General features: G+C 40.8%; 3 protein-coding genes across 4 annotated transcripts; 1 reads left to right on the forward strand and 2 right to left on the reverse strand.

The window, feature by feature from the left end:
- Positions 1–960: 960 nt before the first annotated feature.
- Positions 961–4,884, reverse strand: LOC131893415 (DNA repair and recombination protein RAD54-like). Of its 2 annotated transcripts, none has more exons than XM_059243433.1 (7): positions 4,750–4,884; positions 4,458–4,685; positions 2,496–3,600; positions 1,932–2,415; positions 1,500–1,584; positions 1,268–1,431; positions 961–1,204 (listed from the first exon to the last, which is right to left on the reverse strand). In XM_059243433.1, exons 1-7 carry the CDS (start codon positions 4,750–4,752, stop codon positions 1,006–1,008), a joined length of 2,268 nt encoding a protein of 755 aa, XP_059099416.1. In that variant the 5' UTR covers positions 4,753–4,884; the 3' UTR covers positions 961–1,005. The 2 variants fall into 2 exon arrangements, with proteins under 2 accessions (XP_059099416.1, XP_059099415.1); XM_059243432.1 differs by having other exon boundaries at positions 4,446–4,685.
- Positions 4,885–6,336: 1,452 nt separating this feature from the next.
- On the forward strand, positions 6,337–7,099 carry LOC131892895 (ubiquitin-ribosomal protein eS31 fusion protein). Its single transcript, XM_059242760.1, has 2 exons — positions 6,337–6,599; positions 6,750–7,099. Exons 1-2 carry the CDS (start codon positions 6,410–6,412, stop codon positions 7,034–7,036), a joined length of 477 nt encoding a protein of 158 aa, XP_059098743.1. The 5' UTR covers positions 6,337–6,409; the 3' UTR covers positions 7,037–7,099.
- Positions 7,100–8,963: 1,864 nt separating this feature from the next.
- LOC131892894 (pyruvate dehydrogenase [acetyl-transferring]-phosphatase 1, mitochondrial-like) lies at positions 8,964–11,768 on the reverse strand. Its single transcript, XM_059242759.1, has 2 exons — positions 11,062–11,768; positions 8,964–10,339 (listed from the first exon to the last, which is right to left on the reverse strand). The coding sequence occupies exons 1-2, from the start codon at positions 11,491–11,493 to the stop codon at positions 9,188–9,190; spliced, it is 1,584 nt and encodes a 527-aa protein (XP_059098742.1). The 5' UTR covers positions 11,494–11,768; the 3' UTR covers positions 8,964–9,187.
- Positions 11,769–17,291: the final 5,523 nt, after the last annotated feature.

Genomic DNA, 17,291 nt, shown 5'->3' on the forward strand with positions numbered 1-17,291 from the left:
TATGAGAAGGTTAAAATAATGGATTCATGTAGTTCAGCTGGGACTTGCTCTCAGTTTATTAAGAACCCAATTTAGCCCCATCAACTTCCTTGAAAATAATCTCAAACTTAAGACGGTACCTGGCGAAAACAAGACGTGTCTCAAAGTGTCTCCTTTTACATCATACTTTCTTCAACCACTCTGAACTGTCAACGTAAACTGTTAGTAGACGACTAATCGTTGTGTTGGATTCTAGTCCTGGATATAAAAGAAGGTGTCTTAATCCAAGCAACACTTGTCCCCTGGATCGAGTTCCATGAAAACCGAGAACCTTTGCAATCTTGTCAAGAATGATAATCCACACAATCTCGCAGGGCGCAACTTGTTTCGTTAAAATTGTTGCCAATTATAGTGATAAGAGCTTCTCTCCATATCATGATACGGAAGACTTATAATTTGGCACATCAAATGCAGCGAAAGATATGCCATTTGTTTTGGTTAACGGCCCTATAAATAAAGTGGCTTACGAATAAAAAGGACCTTACCAAACTGTAAAGGGACATGGCAAGCCATAAAGTGGTAAGCCAAACAATATGTACAATGGTACACCAAACAATAAAATGGCTCACTATCAAAACAGTCAGTGGAAGTAGTCCAGAACATTTAAAACGGCTTTTTTGTTTTGCCTTGCGTTTGCCACTATATATACCTTTGGTATGCCGCTTTCCATTTTTCAGGTGCCATAACCACTTCCTTGTGCCACTTTCTAGTTTTGATGCGTTTACTTCTTTGGTTGGTGCCCTTTTTGATAAACCGTAAGAACTCCTTTATGTCGGTAACCATCGTTGACGTCCATTTTATCCCTTTTATGAAAATATACGATCGTAAGAAAAGGGTTTGATTTTTTTAAATGAAAAGCATTCAGTCATTGTACATTTCGTTGGGATTTTCAGTGCACTTGCTAGTAAAGTTGAAACTGAATTTGAAAGCGAAACTGAAAATTTATTGACTTTGCAAAATGATACTTTAGACAACTTTAATTTGATCATGTGACTTGTGATGAAAGGCAAATGTAATTCCAGCCTCCCAGCATTGCTTCAAAGCCAGATCCACCAAGCCTTTTTTGGACGTACAATGATGCCACAAGGACAAGTCGGAATTGCAATCAGAATCCTCGGGTGGGCCCTTCACTTGAATCCCATTCACACACCTCTTGCATCTGAACCTGTAAAGAAAGGGATAAAAACGTATTTCTTAACTCCTGAGGGTCTCTTCAACTTAGACTTACTTGTCATGGGTGTCGCTGGGCGTGTTCTTTTCCAATTTGAATAGATCCCGAAGATCAGCCACCGAGAAATGCCTTTCCACATCCTCTTCTCGATCCACCACGCACGAGCTCAAGGCCTTTTTGTGTGCTTGTCTTTGGAAGATCTTTTCTTCAATGGTGCCAACCTTTGATGGGACAGATAAATAGTGGTTATTTATCTAGGTTCCAAAGATCAAGCTCAACGTATACGTACTGCTAACAGACGGTAGATAAAACATTCCTTTTTCTGTCCGTCCCTCCAAACTCGAGCCATGGCTTGCTCATCATTGGCCGGGTTCCTAAGAAATTATCAGAAGAAAAAGAAGTTAAGGTGAAGGAATGACAGTTTAATCCATACTAAATATCCATACTAACTGAACATGTTTTGACTACATCATCAAAGGGGGAATGATAATAATAATAATAATAATAATAATAATAATAATAATAATAATAATAATAATAATAATAATAATAATAATAATAATAATAATAATAATAATAATAATAATAATAATAATAATAATAATAATAATAATAATAATAATAATAATAATAATAATAATAATAATAATAATAATAATAATAATAATAATAATAATAATAATAATAATAATAATAATCATTATTATTATTAGGGACTCACCAATCCGGATCGAACATGACTAGTCGATTGGCTCCGATCAAGTTCAGACCACATCCTCCAGCTTTACTGGACAACATGAAAATGAACTCCGGGCTTGTGGGGTCATTGAATTGGTCCACAACTTTGGCCCTCTTCTTGATGGTCATGGAGCCATCTAATCTGACATATCGATAGCTACGAAGGCCGCAGAGACGCTCAAATAGATCTAACGTCTGAGTATAGTTGGACACCAACACCACTTTGTCCGTTGTACTGGCCTTGACGAAGGCCAACAAACCATCCAAGATGGAGAGTTTCCCGGACAATCCTGGCTGCAAACGTTGCTTGACGGGATTGTACGCTTGAGGGTAGAACTTGAATGCATTCTCAAAGCCCTCCTTGCCATTCCGACAATGCTCAAAAATCAGATCCGGATGATTGACCAATTTCTTCAAGGATGTTATGGCCGCCAAAGAGGATGAAGTCATCTTCACACCTTCGGTGCCTAAACAAAATACATGCATATAAACACATGTACAAGCAATTGAGCGAGGTTGCCAAGAAGTGCTATTACGATCCACTTACTCTTCAATCCTCTTCGGATTGTATCTGAGTTCACGAAACTCTGATAAATATCCTCTTGAAGAGGGGTCAGTCGGCAACAGATGACCTGTTCATATTTGACCGGCAGGTACTTCGTCAGCAGAGCTTGAGTTCGTCGAATAATACATCGGTTTACGATAGCAGCCAACTCTTGGAGTTTCTCCGTGCCCTTCTTGATGTCCTCCGCCACCGCATCTGCATCACGACCCCGCAAAATGGGGTTCTCAAACTTGCGTCTGAACTCGTTGGCCGTGCCCAAGATTCCTTCATTCACAAAGTGAACCAAAGAAAAGTATTCCAATAGGTCATTTTGAATAGGCGTGCCCGAGAGAAGTACCCGTCTCCTGGCCTTGAGATTCATCAGTGCCTGATATGTCTGGTTCTCAGAGTTCTTCAAACGATGGCCTTCGTCACAGAGGACTAAACCGACCTCGCTCTGGTGAAGAACTTTGGCGTGAAGTCTGAACGTCTCATATGAGATGATCAGTATCGGATTGACCGGTCGGCGACCATATGTATTCATGAAACCCGTCAGGTTCCTGTCGATATCCGACTTTGATCCCCCATCGATGGCTAATGGAGTCACCCGCCCTCCTAACCATTTACTAATCTCATTGTACCAATTCTTGACTAAACTACTCGGAGCCACCACAATGGCCTTTTCGATCAAGGGATTACAGTCCGGTCCTTGCTTCAGAAGGGTCCACATGAGGGTGATACACTGCAAAGTCTTGCCCAAACCCATTTCATCGGCCATGATGCAGCCATATGAATCGGGGATGCGGATGCCGGTGACGCAATCGTACATGAACTTGACGCCTTCACGTTGATGAGGTCGGAGAACTTGGCATAAGATGGGATCCACGACCACATGAACGGGGAACTTGGCCGAGTCGAGTTTGAGCTTGTCGTGTTCTGAGATCTCTGGGGGATCGTAGAGGACCAAAGCGTTGGGTTCAAATGGATCGTGAAGCGGTTGACGAGCACCTTGGCGACGAATCCCGAGACATCGACCGTAACTCGAGGGTTGGTAGTTGGGGATGGGGATCTTGAACGGTTTGTTGAGCAATCTCCGGATAAGCAGTTCCTGTTTGACAGGTACAATCAGTAACTCGGGAGTGGTTTCAAGGTAAAACAATTGAGCAAACACTATTTGGAGTCGGAAGATAATGCAACCTAATTCGACCATTTTGGGACATAACGAGTATTTCTTTCCCGTCGTTTTAGGCGGAACTTTGTGGAAAATAGTATTCCGAAGATGTTCTTACATATAACTCCTGCCCTAAAAACAGACGTCTACAAATTTGCGACTCATATTTGTATTGTCATGATTAGCATTCCTTTAATTTGAATATGTCGCTCTAGGAGTGTCTATTTTGGCTAGTTTTGGAGCAAATTGGAAATAATTTTCTGATATTAAGTCATTTACCTATATATAGGTAAGGTATCCGCGCTATGTATGTATTTTTAAATAATTGAATTTACACTTTTTGCCAGCAGCTACTATTGTTCCAAAAATTCCCACAAGTTCATTTCCTGTCCATGCATTTAATTTGCCTTTCACTACGATTTAATGCTTCAAAAGTGTGAAATAGAACTGGTTACAGTTCCTTTTTTTGTCTAATGAAAAAGCCAGATTCACAATTTGGGTCTTTTCACCATGTAATCAGTCAAACGTCTATTATAGAAGAATATTCAACTATCAGCTAACAATCTCACTAAACTAAGCACGACCATTTCTATCACACTCATATTAGTTTCAATTTAGCAATGCCCACGGACTTCTAGCCATATCTTACTCCAAATCTTGGGCCTCCGTCAATTTCTTCATCTCTTATTACATGAACACATCATGAACCGAAGTCTGCTTACTGGCCACATTTCTAGCCATCCTTGTATGTAGAATCTGCACATATCCGAAACAACACCCACCCAATCTCTTACGTGACTGGACATGGATGGACTATCGGGTAATAAGGACATAAACGTGACATTGCCCATATCTTTCAAAGGCTCCTGAACCATCCCGAGCTCGTCGTCTTGGTCGGCATCTTGCAGATTGTGACGCTTCCTTTTGCAACTTCGTCCCGAGGAAGTTTTCACGGAGGACCCAATCTCGGGACTCTGAAATGACAATCGCTTGGCCACAGCCGAGGGGGCAGCTGAACGACGCTAAAACCCAGGGGACATGATTAAACTGAGGCATTTCATGAACGAAAACACCAAGATTAGTTACCATTTCCCAACCATTCGACCTGTTTCAACCTGATTTCAATGAAAGGCGCTGGTATTCAAAACAAAAGGCACAGGGTGACCCTATGGTTAAGTAGGGAAAACCCCGACTGAGGCTATTTGGGAGCTCGAAAGGTTAAATGCCCGATCAAAACACTCCAGGCAGTCCCTAGATATCATTGAGGCTTTATCATGTTGTTTTTTCACTGTTTGGTATACCAAGGGAGGTTATAAAGACCCCAAATGCCGTAATGACCGGTAATGACCCCCAGGCTAGTCACAGACTCAGATCACTAGAAGCCTTCTCATATTCTAAGTAGATGACGCACCAAAAACATGCCTAAAACTTGTTAGGCCGTCTTTCAAAACCTGAAAAATGAGCTTATTTTTGAAATGACACCCTGATACGCCTTAAAAACCCTATTAGATTGGACAAGAATAAAAATTTCAGCGTTTTGTCAAAACGGCGATGGGTCTAGGTTTTTCCCTTGGTCTGGTCATCCTGAAAATGGGGCTTACCACGCAACTTCTGTCGGTCTTATAATCACAAAACCTTGGCTGAGCACTTGAGGTGACGATGTTCAGATCTCCAGGAATGCAAAGAGGTTGAATCTCACGGAGTTTGATGAAATCTATCATGAGCTTCCTGAAGATTGCATTGTATGTGTTGAAAGGCATGAATACGCCGCATGAATTCGATTTTTCGTGACGATCTTTTATTAAACAGAGGAGTAACTTTGAATAGCTGGCCCAAATCAAACAAAGGACTCCGATATGGTAACAATGGAACTGCTTGACACTTTCAATTCTAAATATGTGTAAACATCAACGCATTTTTTTCACTTGAGAGGTGCTACCAAAAACTAATGGAAAACTGAGATTTGGGGCATAACGTTCGAGGTCAACTAGCGTCACACTTTGGCCTAAATCAGGCTTGCCGTATTGTCCCAATGCCTGTCAAATGTCACTCCTTAAAGGTCCGGGCTCTGTTTCCTCTTAACATTTACGTTCATAGTGTTAGAACTCTGGTAGTCAGATGGCCAGTAGTAATTGGTCGAGCTATAACAATGCACAAACGCTACGGAGTTTCATCAGCATAAGTTTGAAAAACATGCACTACAAAACTTAATTCCCCGACACGCCGCTTGACTTCCTCCTATTACACATTTATTCACATTGCCATGCTGCCATCTTGGGGATAGATATTCAAGGCAGTGAACCATGCACGGAAATATCTTAGACACCAAGAATTACAGGCTATGATAGTTCACCCATTCACTACTTGTTATCAATTTTCCATTCTGGTTTTCCATTGCTCCCGATTTTTTCACGGCAAATAACACTTTTGGATTTTATTACCAATTCATGGACCACTCTTTGAGTTTACTACGCCATCTTTTTGCCGTTATGGCAACATTTGATAGCCAATATTGGGACTTTAGAGGCCAGAAATCGGTACACTATCCACCACGATCGTTTCTAGATGAAGATAAATGCCTCTCAATTCCATCCTTCCACCCCATTCGCTGGTCTTAAACCTGCATTTGACCTTTTTCTTTCCGCTGGTGGGGCGTCACTGGGTCAGCTAACACGTGTTTTCCGTTTCCTCTGTCTTTTGGTAGGCAGACTTGAACGCGTGTAGAGGTGTGGGTAGCGCTCTCAACATGCAGATTTTCGTGAAGACCCTCACGGGCAAGACTATCACCCTCGAGGTGGAGCCCTCGGACTCGATTGAAAATGTCAAGGCCAAGATCCAGGACAAGGAAGGCATTCCCCCGGATCAACAGCGTCTGATCTTCGCCGGCAAGCAACTGGAAGATGGACGAACTCTGTCCGACTACAACATCCAGAAAGGTAAGTGAGCCTCACTTTGGAGTTGGATAGCGGCCATAGCGGATCAGGATTGAGGACGGTATATCTAGAGTTTAGCTGAGTCCGGATAGCGGATATGCCGAGATTTTGATCCCAGTCATTGATCTGATTTTGGGCGTGTTCTGTTTGTAGAGTCGACGTTGCATTTGGTGTTGCGTCTGCGTGGAGGCGGTAAGAAGCGCAAGAAGAAGAATTACACCACTCCCAAGAAGATCAAGCACAAGCATAAGAAGGTCAAATTGGCCGTGCTGAAGTACTACCGCGTGGACGACAACGGCAAGATTCACCGATTGAGACGCGAGTGTCAGGCCGAGGAATGCGGCGCGGGCATCTTCATGGCTTCCCATTTTGACCGTTATTACTGCGGCAAGTGCGGGCTGACCTATGTGTACGCTGAGAAGGACGAAAAGAATAAGTAGATGATGGGATTCTTCTTGTGCGATCTTTGGATTCGAAATAAAAGCTTTCGTCTGAAACTTTCATACCATTCGGCTGGTTCTAAGACCTCTTGTGGGAACACTTCGCCCAGGCATGGTTTTGAAGAGTTAGACCACTCTTATTTCTGAGGGTACCGAGTACTGAATAGGCTAGCTTGGCTAGGATACAGTAGATAAAAGAACACTGAAAATGAGCTACACTTGTAGGATAGACTGTCGCTGTGAAACCCTACCTCGTGGGTGATCATTTCATAGACAAGCCCCATTTGAGGCATAGATGGGCAAGATAGTTACATAATAGACGAGGAGAGCATGTTTGGCGGATGAACGGTAGAAGAGTCACCACCGTTCGATAAAATTTGAATTGTGAAGTAAAGAGTGCATAATTCTGCTCTAAGGGCACACAATTTCAAAGGCCGTGGAAATAATTATGTTCGATTAAAGTCTTTCGATTGATGCCACTTGTCACCCTTTCAAAGCAAATTAACAGTAAATCCAACGTATTTGAAATGTAGATGGCTAGCCACAAAATAATCTTTTCAACCGTCTCAATTACTTTTGTATATTTTATAATTTTGTTTCATGTAAAAAAGGTTTTTTCGGGATCCTTAACATTATTTTAATCAATCTAAATGTAGCAGGTAATGCGGTTCTTAAGTCGTTATGTTTCATATAGGTTTCATTTATAAGACTCGTATACCTTGAGACATTACCCTTCGACAGACGAGACAAAAAGAAAAAAGGGACGTTTTGAGATAAAATTGGGACTTTTTGCTCTGCACTAATTCAAAGTTTAAGCACACTAATTATAGGATTTATAGTCTTGCATCTTAATCTTGCGATGCTTTGTTCAAAAGATGTACCAAATTACATGATTTTCATCTACAAAATCTTTAAATAAGAGTTTTTTTTGTCATTGTCAAATAAAGAACAAGAATACTGATTTAAGTTTGATCTGTAATGGGGATTTAAATCATTAAAAGATAAGGTGTCTAAGCAATCATCTAAGGCTCTAATGTTGATAGACAAGCACATTATTAGAAACTCACATTTCATTTTTTCTTTTATGTTTTAAACCCTTTAGTAGTGTAAAGGAAATAAAACATTTATTCTACGTTGCTTGTAATTATCTCATTGATTCTCCTTCACGTAACATTTGGTTGTGAAGGTGTTCTTTGCTATCATCTCACATTTTTGAGTAATAATGTAATTAATGTCTTTTAATTTTGAAAATATTCGATCGGTTTAAATCTATTTTATACAAAACAATTTTTTGACGACGCTAATTATTTGTTTGAGATTTGGGATTGTAATTCTAGTTGCAACATTGATGAAGACAAATATAAGATATTCATGAGAAAAAGAATAGCCAGCTCTCATCCAAAAATAGATGTTCAAGGCTTAGCTCTATCAAAAAGCCTTCTCCACTTAAAATTCATTTTACACAATATTGACGCCAAGGCTATTTGGATTATAATTTTTCAGTCTTGAAATTACTTTTCATCTGCCTTTTTCTCATGAAGGTCACCACGACCTGAAATAAATCCCATGAATTAGTAAATTGATAGCAAAAGAGTCATTTTAGGATTAGTTATAAGCTTTGATAAGGTTAAAAGCTTTTTAAAAGAGGATTGAAAGCGATCATTTGCCACAGAAGTAGGAGTCTCTTTCTAGAAAATAGAAAATCAAGAATGAAAAAAAAGAGGACTATATTCCCCTCAAGAGAGAAACTAAGGACTTGAAAGTTGTACAAAATAAAACACAGGAGAAAAGAGAAGGCGCACGAGGCCGTTAAATAAATAACATCTCGATTGATCCCCTAATTTTCCTCGATACGATTACTTAGATTTGACTTCAAGGAACTCGCTTGCTACCTTTTCACACGATTTTGACATGATCAGCCGAGTGCTTCATTGAAATTTTGATTTTAATCTTGGTTTGCATTGAATATCTGTTCAGTCTGTATGGATCTTTTTCTGCGTAAAGTCAATGCTTCTTGAGAGTAGGAAGGATTTGAAGACACACTCAATTAATAATTAACAACTCCGAATGAAGAAGGACCCGAGACCAGGACTCCATCCCCGTATTCGCTCTCAATCTGGAAGAGCATCCCTGCCCCGAAAGCCAACCAAGCTAACAGTGTCTGAGATATTCCGTGTCGAAGAAGATGACTGTCACGGTGATATCGTCTCTGAACATTCTCACCATGTCCTTGGGTAGGGTGAGCATTTGAACCAAACGATCATGGTCCACCCCATAGGCCGAGCCGCCCAAGGCGTTCCGGATCAAGTGGGTGGCCGCATTCGAGTCCATGGGCTTGAGCTTCATGGCCGCTTGTCGGTGGACCAACACCTCCTTGATCTCGCCCAAACTCAAAGTGGGTTGAGTGAACTGAAGCGGGGACAGAGTCACTTTCCCGGACATGTGTTCGCCTACCAATCGAATCACTTGCATCGGGGTCATCATGTCCCACAATCCGTCGGATCCAATGACCAGAAACTTGTCTTTGGGCGTGAGCCGATGGTGGATCACATCCGGCTCGCACGTGAGATAGGGCGGAGATTTGTAGTGCTGAGGCGGACCTTGGTGCTCCAGGCCCATTCCAGCCAGACAGGCTTCGATGGTTTCCGATGGCCATTTAAATTTGAAGTCCCCCATGGCTCTGACGGGAGCTAGGATGCCGAGCAAGCGATCGCCCCGCATGATATCGCGGATGGGCTCTCCGGGATGCTCGGAAGCGATCCGAGCCACCTCATCGGGGTTGTCCGCATTGTGTTCCACGGTGAGCTTCTTGGCCACCCAAGTCTCGTTCTCACTCAAGGACCCCAGAACGGCCGTGACGTCTCCACAGCTGGCCACGTGGAGGTCGGCGTCCTGGATATGGGCCAAAGTGGCCACGGCCCCACTCAAGGCCACGCTTAGGGTCTTCATACGAATCTCGTGACCTTCTTTGCTGACCTTGTTGCGACATTGAATAGCTTCTTCGGACATGGCGTCGTCCAAGGAACGAAAGGCCTGCTTGAGGCGATCCTCCATGGAGCGGTTGAGGTAATCCTCGGAGTTAATCTCGGCCTCTTGAGCGAGCTCCTCGAGGTATCGAATGTAGCTGGACTCGTAGAAGCGCTGTAGGTCGGCGACCAGCTCGAACACCTCATGGAAAGGGTTGACCACGTGGTAGTGTTCGTGCTCGGTGTCACCGGATTTGCGGGCTTCCAGATGCTGCAAGAGCTCATCGGGCGAGAGGAGAATGGCTGCCACGTAATTGAAGAGCCGTTTGGCTACCACCTGCCAATGACAAAAACAGTGACTTTGATAGGTGCAAATTGTAAGAGTTTATAACACAATGAAATATTTGAATTTCCGTTGCATCTTTTAAGGGAGACTTGGACACGGTTTGGACCTAAATAATAATGACTCTGAATTTAAGTAAGAATCATTATCACTGGGGGAGAAAAGGAAATACCTTATTTTATAGGGGGACATCAAATTATCTTCGAATAATGAATATAATGAATAACTGAAAATAAAATGTTCATGGGGGCATTACGTGCTACTTGTTTTTTTTCAATAGTTGTCTTTAATTCAATGATCATTTTCTCTTGTTTATAGCTTGCACTATTTGCGGTATTCCATTCAAGATTTTTTTACTTTCCATTTGCCTGAATTACTTGATCTATTTTGAAATGACTGGATTTTTTTTCTCGAAGGAAACGGTGCTTACTAACAAACAAGAGCCTTTTTTCAGTTTACAACATACCTGGTACCAGCGAAGATGGGCTTTATATATCATTAATGCCAAGGCATTTCACCTTTTTTTAAAAAACCCGTTAATGAATGTATCACTCTACTTTTCAAAAATCTCGTACATTAGTGGCTCTACATCCCCTCGAACGTTAAGAAATAGTCTGAAAATACATAAAAAATTATCTAAATCAGTGGAATTTTAGGTCACTACACTCTCGTCCATTATTGCTCTTGCCCATGCTTTGACTCCTTCCATAACTAACCTGGCCGCATGCGGCTCCACCATGGCCATCAAATATGCCAAAGAGCGCGCCGGCTTTCTTGCCAAACACTTGCAGCGCCTCCGTGTGCGCATCTTCGGTGGGCGAGTTGGAGTTGAGCGTATTCATGTCATAGGCTTTAATCGCGCCCGACAGCGTAGCGTGCACGTTGACTTGGCCTCCCTTCACGTTGGGATCTGACTCAGTGCCGGCCAGCGTAAATTCATTTTGTCGCAGGATCGCGCTCACGTCTAGTGGCGTTAGTTTAGGGCCCGGCCCGCCACTTTGGGCCTGTGAAGATGTCTGAAACGTACGCCGCGCACCCCCGCCCCAACTGAACTTGAGCAGCACAGATCGATGAGCTGACCTGAGCCCAGCGCGCTGATGACTGTAATTCTGAACTGCTAAACGCGACCATGCCCATCTGCCAGCCATTTTGAAGGAGATTTTTCACGACTAAAATTTAGTGGTTTGTGGATGACTGTGAGACACACCTCCCAATTCCTGGTGAGGTCAGTGTGTGACAATTATGAAGAATGATTGAACAATGATTATGGATGTCCACGTACGGATTGCAGCGGTCAATCAAGCCCCACTACGGGTGGCACGGGCCAGAATCAGGATCACGGCAGTCATGTCGATTGGCGATCGATTTGCGTTCCTTTACCAACCTCGGTGATCAACAAACAGCTGCTCAAGGACTTCCATGAAAGTTGCAAGTAGGTTGGGTGGGCGAGTTGTCATTTGCGGGTCGGAAGTCGGAAAATGGCACCCCGTTTTCAATGATCTATGCTCAAGTTACTTTGATTATTGATCCGGTTTTATTCCTTTTGTGGGCGTCCTCTTCTTCCCCCGTTTTCATTAGATCGAATATAGCTCTCTTTGGTTTCAGGTTTGCCTCATTTATTGTGCAATTAAATAATACTGTGCTTTGGGTCATCCAGTGTTTTTAAGGGTGCGACTAATAATTCTGCTCCCTTAGTTACACTAGCCATTCATTCTTATTTAACAAATCACCTCTCAGGCTCATACCTATTTGCAACAATTGTATTTTCCAAGAAAATGCCACAGAAACCGTACTGAAAACATGAGTTTTTCTGTAATAAACCAAAATTGGTCCACAAAAAGAGTTTAATTTATGATATTGCCTCATTTCAATTCAATTTTGATATTTACTTACTTTACTTTCGTGATATCAAATTGGACGTTAAATCGAAATCTGCAGGAAGGAAAGCATTGTTTGATCACCTTGCTATAAACGCTTGATATGAGAATTTCTCGAATCCATCGCTTTCATATTACGATAACAAGACCAAACCACATACCAGTAAAAGAGGGCAATGCCCAAAAACGAACCCCCCAAAAGCCCAAATATTACAAAAGCCACTGAATTTACAGAAACGGCTATGATTACAACCAACGACACGAATGCAACAGCTTTTAGGCACAAGGAAATCCCATAAAAAACCATCCACGGAAGGAACCATAAATGTCGGTTGAGGAAAGCTGCAGCCAACAACAGGACGGTAAATACAAATTTCATGATAATCAAGATCAATCCTGTGATAATGACGAGAGGGAAACCAATTTTTACACACGCAATGGCCGATTGGATTTGGTTGCGGTAAGTTTCATCCACCTTGCCTTGGTTGAATTGGTTTTGGGCATGGTCTTGGAATTCATCGATGTAGATGCTTACATCCGGATGGAAAGTTAGAAGCTTACTCAAGACGTATATCAAACAAGTCAGAAAAACCAGGGTCCAAGCGTTCATAATGATGCAAGGAATTAGGGGTCTGACAAGGCCACACAAGAATGGGACTTCATGCTTCTGGAAAGAATCAAAATAAAAGCACGTTTTTGGTAACTCAATGTACGGATTTCTAGAAATATGGACTGCGAACGAGCTTCCCGGCAAATCGGCCTGCACTTGGTCATAGCCACTCTGAGCTACTTTTTGAATTAAAGTAATGAGAATAAGAAACGTAGATCTCTTCAATTGACGGTAGATCAATTTTATATCATTTACATGCAAAGTCGATCGTTTCAAAGTTATGTTGTCAAAAGCTTATGTAGCTGACCAAGAGCTGGCCGAAAATTCAAATTTTATGTAGTGTTTTCTACATAACTTTGAACATGTCTCCTGAGTTCCCTAAGCATAGGTTTGGGCTCAAACTTGGCTGAGTTCATCTATTCAATAAGATCTTGTGGTCGTATCAAGTGCTTATTTGGAATAAGATGAGTGGTTTAGGAGATAGGATTTTTTTGCTTCCGTTTGCAGTCCATATCTCTAGAAGTCCGTCCTCAATGTCATTATATGGCGCGAATGCCACAAATTTTTAGGCCGGGGTTTATGGAAGAATCCAGGCAAATATGAAACAATGTGAAATACAAAGGTGCGAAATAAGTTCTGCGATCTAACTTTTAGGACTACTAACTCAAATTACTGTTCTTCAGTTTACGATCTTAAAGCTGCGTATGAGACCTCTTAGTCAGCTTAGCGGATCCGTACAGTTGCTTTTCATTGAGACGTTAATAGATGAAAGACAATCGAAAAGACAATTTGGCAATCTTTGTATGGGGAATGCAACAAGGAGATAAAAGGTCCCTGAAAATTCCACTGAACAAGGGATTGAGATCAATAAAGTGTGATATGAAGTGTTGGGAAGTGATTCTGGCCATCCAAAAGTATACCAATCAAGAAAGTCCTTGGGCCAATTAGGCCAATTCCAATGTATGATGTTGCATGCCGCAAAAGAGAGACATCCTTCAATATTTACGAGCTACCAGGAAAAGCGAAGGAAGTCACATTTAAAAACGTTTATGCATTTTGCTGAAATATTCTTGAAGCTCAGTTTTTTATGAAATCAATTATTATACAACACCTTCCAACCCTAACTATTTTCAGATTGCGAAACTTATGATTTCTGAGTTATAATAAGTAAGATGTTGCCTGGTTTTGATTTAAAACGTAATCCCTCGACGGTCACTCTTGTGAAATTCAATGCCTGCATGCACTGAAACAGAACCCATGAATTTACTTGAAAACATAAAAGTTCAAGTATCTTTCGTACCCACGTTTTAACCTGAACAATGGCATTGATTTCAACCTATCCCAGTATGATTGGTTTTTCATTGCATCATCTTTCCGTGTGGAAGAAGGTTGGACCTTTTCAATTCTCTGAATGAAAATGAATGCTTTAGATCAGACCATAAGCTAGACTCGGCCGATAAGATTGGATTAAAACTCAATCCCAGTAGCTATTTTTGTTGCTATTTTTTGCTTACAAATTCCCGATCGCTACCAAACGTTGACGCAGCTAGCTGAATCAAATATCAACATGCATTTTTCTTCCTAAGCTAGACTAAAACTTACCATTTTGACTATTCACGCTGCACAATCCTAGGGTGTTTTTCTAATCCAAGCGTCATTGAAACACAATCCAAGACTCAGTACAAAGCCTGTTGGCTGCTGTATTGAGCCATTCCAAGGACTGGTAGGTCGTTGGTTGTTGGCTTTTGGTCATGCCAAATTGCTAAGGAACGTAGCAATGAGCTTCTAGCCAGCCTAAACTCCTCAGGGCATGGCAACAAATACAGGCCTACTACGCGCTGACACTTCTTCCTTTATACCTCTCTCTATTTGAGGAACAATGGGGTATTCGTTAGGGATTGCAATACAGGGTGGGGATACTTGTGCGCAACACCTTTCAGTGGAAAGAAATATGAGGCCAAAGTTAGACGGGGACTGACATGGACAACAAAAAAAACTTGAGGTATTAAGTTCGTGGTTAATAACAGTTTTGGCACTACCACCCTCCAGTGCCTCAGTTAAAAAAAAGCTTATTTGTGACCTAAACTAATAATTCTTTCCATTTTTCGTTTATTTTTTACAAAGTATATATTTGAAAAAAAATGGACCATAGTGATGCTGTTGCGTATTTTAAAGAAATGAAATGATCAAGCTTGTTAATGAACCAAAAGGATTCACAATGATTCGACAAAGAAAGGAAAAATTACCGGCATTTTATGGCATTTTTCAATCCGGTACTTTTCAAAAACATGGAATGGGGTTAATCATTGATTACACTTCATACAGCTGTAAGACTGTGGATTATTGGAGTAAAATAGAAATAGGCACACAATAAAGAAGTAGTACCACACGCAGGTCACCACAAAAAGAAATATTCATGGCTCATACATTTTACGTATTAACATGTCTAAGAATTACAATAAAGATTTTATGATATATGATCTATATGTAAATGCTATAGCCCATTTCAATTGCTCCAAGCAACTCACGTGAAATGGTCGATCAGGTCATATTTTGTAAATGTTACGTGCGTTGGTAAAAACATTGGTGTGCCATTTTCATGTAATACTTTCAGATTTTTCATCATTCATTTGAACAAATGAAAAGACAATATAGAAAAGACCACACAAACGGCCAAAGTGATAGATTTTAAAGGAAGGTGTGACAAAAATAACATATAACGCAAATATTCGTGCAATTAATTCAACAAAAAAATGAAGTGTAAGTAATCTGAAATATGAATTTGAATGCTGAATATCAACAGGAATATTCCCTAGAAAATTAGGGAATTCACGGAGCATGTACTCCTTAAAACCGTAAGATTTAATAAGATTTGCAATAACCCGATGGGAGCGAAACTGAGGCGCGAAAAGTGAGCGTTCAAGCGATGAAGACAATGAAGTTACCCTCTCACACGGCTCTCCATTGCCCAATAAGTGAGGCCATTGAGTTGAACCAACACAATCCCTTTAAGATCAAGAAAACGAGATTACTCAAGCTAAATAACAGATTTAGGTGTTGTGTTCCAGTAGAAAGTTGGTAAAGCTTTTCAAATGTGTGGTTGGATATATCGCACATTGAAGTCCACAGACAGCATCACGATGCTAACTCTGTACAAGTCGATTGTTCAACCACATCTTGAAAAAACTTCACCCATTTGGGCAACAATGAGTTCAACAGGTTTGCAAAAGGTCGAACAAGTCCAAATATGTTTCACTAGGAACATCACAGGAATGAGTGAGCTCTCATATTGGGAGAGGCTAAAAAAGTTGGGACTGTACAGTATTCAGAGAAGGTACGAAAGGTACCTGATACTGTACATCTTCAAAAGTATACATGAGCTTTGTCCCAACCCAGGATTTAGGGTCAATTCTAGTGTCCGTAGAGGCTTAATGTGCGTTTTGAGAGCACCTTCATGCCCTCGAAAATCAGGCTACTTAAAACAATGAAGTCCACTTCTCTTCTTTCTCGGGCTCCTTCATTGTTCAGATATATACATAAAAGTTCAGTAAAATGCATAAGTTTCTCGTTTTGAACTGGTGGGATTCTAATCCCAGCAGCGGTAAGGAAGTCCGCCAAAAGAAAGAAGAAACAACTGATGATATACGTATATTTTCAACAAACAGAAGTTCATCTGAACGTGGTTTATGAATAGGTAGGTAACGATTAATTTCTGTCCCGAACAAAAATATTCAATGGCATTTATATTTCATCCTTTTTTTTTCTTTTTTAAGGTTAGTCGCTTTGAGCAAAAATATGTAATATGTGTGTCGTGTTGGAAAAATTGCAATTTTAAAAGCATGTCTTGGCAACAGACGTCAGTTTGGCTCAGTTATTGAAATATCTGAGCTTACATTGATTAAGTAATGCAGTAATATATTAATAAAACACTATTCTAAAACCCTTGGATATGCCCGATTTTGCCCAACAGTCGTATTTCATGATCAACAATGAATAAAATCTGTTTGTATTTTCAAAATAGAAATTTTAATGGTATCAGAGTAAGGGTCTTTCATGACGATGTTCTAGTTTGTGTACATTTATTCTTTCAATACTCTTTTGCTTCCTTCCAATAGTTTAACTTGAGTCAGGAATTTGACCCAGAGTCTGCAAATTCGAAGTACTCTGTAATGGTAAAAAGTAAAAGTAATTTTTGGTTCATGCCCAGACATATTTTAAAAGGAAACTTTTCTAAAATAGTATGGGCCATAAGTTTATTTTTACAATTTTCCTGATCCTAGCCCTTAACTCTACAAGAAAATAAAGAAGGCATATTCAATGCCATTGAATGTTTTTATCCAGAGTTGAAATCAACCATGATGTACCAATGTTGCCGGATTTTGCGGTCGATACCATCGGAAAGCTGTATATCAGGGCTTTCCGAGGGTACGCGTGATTTTTATGACTATTTTTGTCACAC

The sequence above is a fragment of the Tigriopus californicus genome, chromosome 2 (assembly GCF_007210705.1).
Source record: "Tigriopus californicus strain San Diego chromosome 2, Tcal_SD_v2.1, whole genome shotgun sequence".
Taxonomy (NCBI): Eukaryota; Metazoa; Arthropoda; class Copepoda; order Harpacticoida; family Harpacticidae; genus Tigriopus; species Tigriopus californicus.

Bases quoted from the DNA above. Each gene is read 5' to 3' on its own strand.
- LOC131892895 (XM_059242760.1), top strand. From the start codon at position 6,410: ATGCAGATTTTCGTGAAGACCCTCACGGGCAAGACTATCACCCTCGAG. The intron at 6,600-6,749 runs GTAAGTGAGCCT...TTCTGTTTGTAG, and splicing joins CGACTACAACATCCAGAAAG to AGTCGACGTTGCATTTGGTG.
- LOC131892894 (XM_059242759.1), bottom strand. From the start codon at position 11,493: ATGGCTGGCAGATGGGCATGGTCGCGTTTAGCAGTTCAGAATTACAGT. The intron at 10,340-11,061 runs GTTAGTTATGGA...TGTCATTGGCAG, and splicing joins GTGGAGCCGCATGCGGCCAG to GTGGTAGCCAAACGGCTCTT.
- LOC131893415 (XM_059243432.1), bottom strand. The intron at 3,601-4,445 runs GTGGGTGTTGTT...CCTGTCAAACAG, and splicing joins CCAGTCACGTAAGAGATTGG to GAACTGCTTATCCGGAGATT. The intron at 1,432-1,499 runs GTACGTATACGT...GTCCCATCAAAG, and splicing joins TTATCTACCGTCTGTTAGCA to GTTGGCACCATTGAAGAAAA.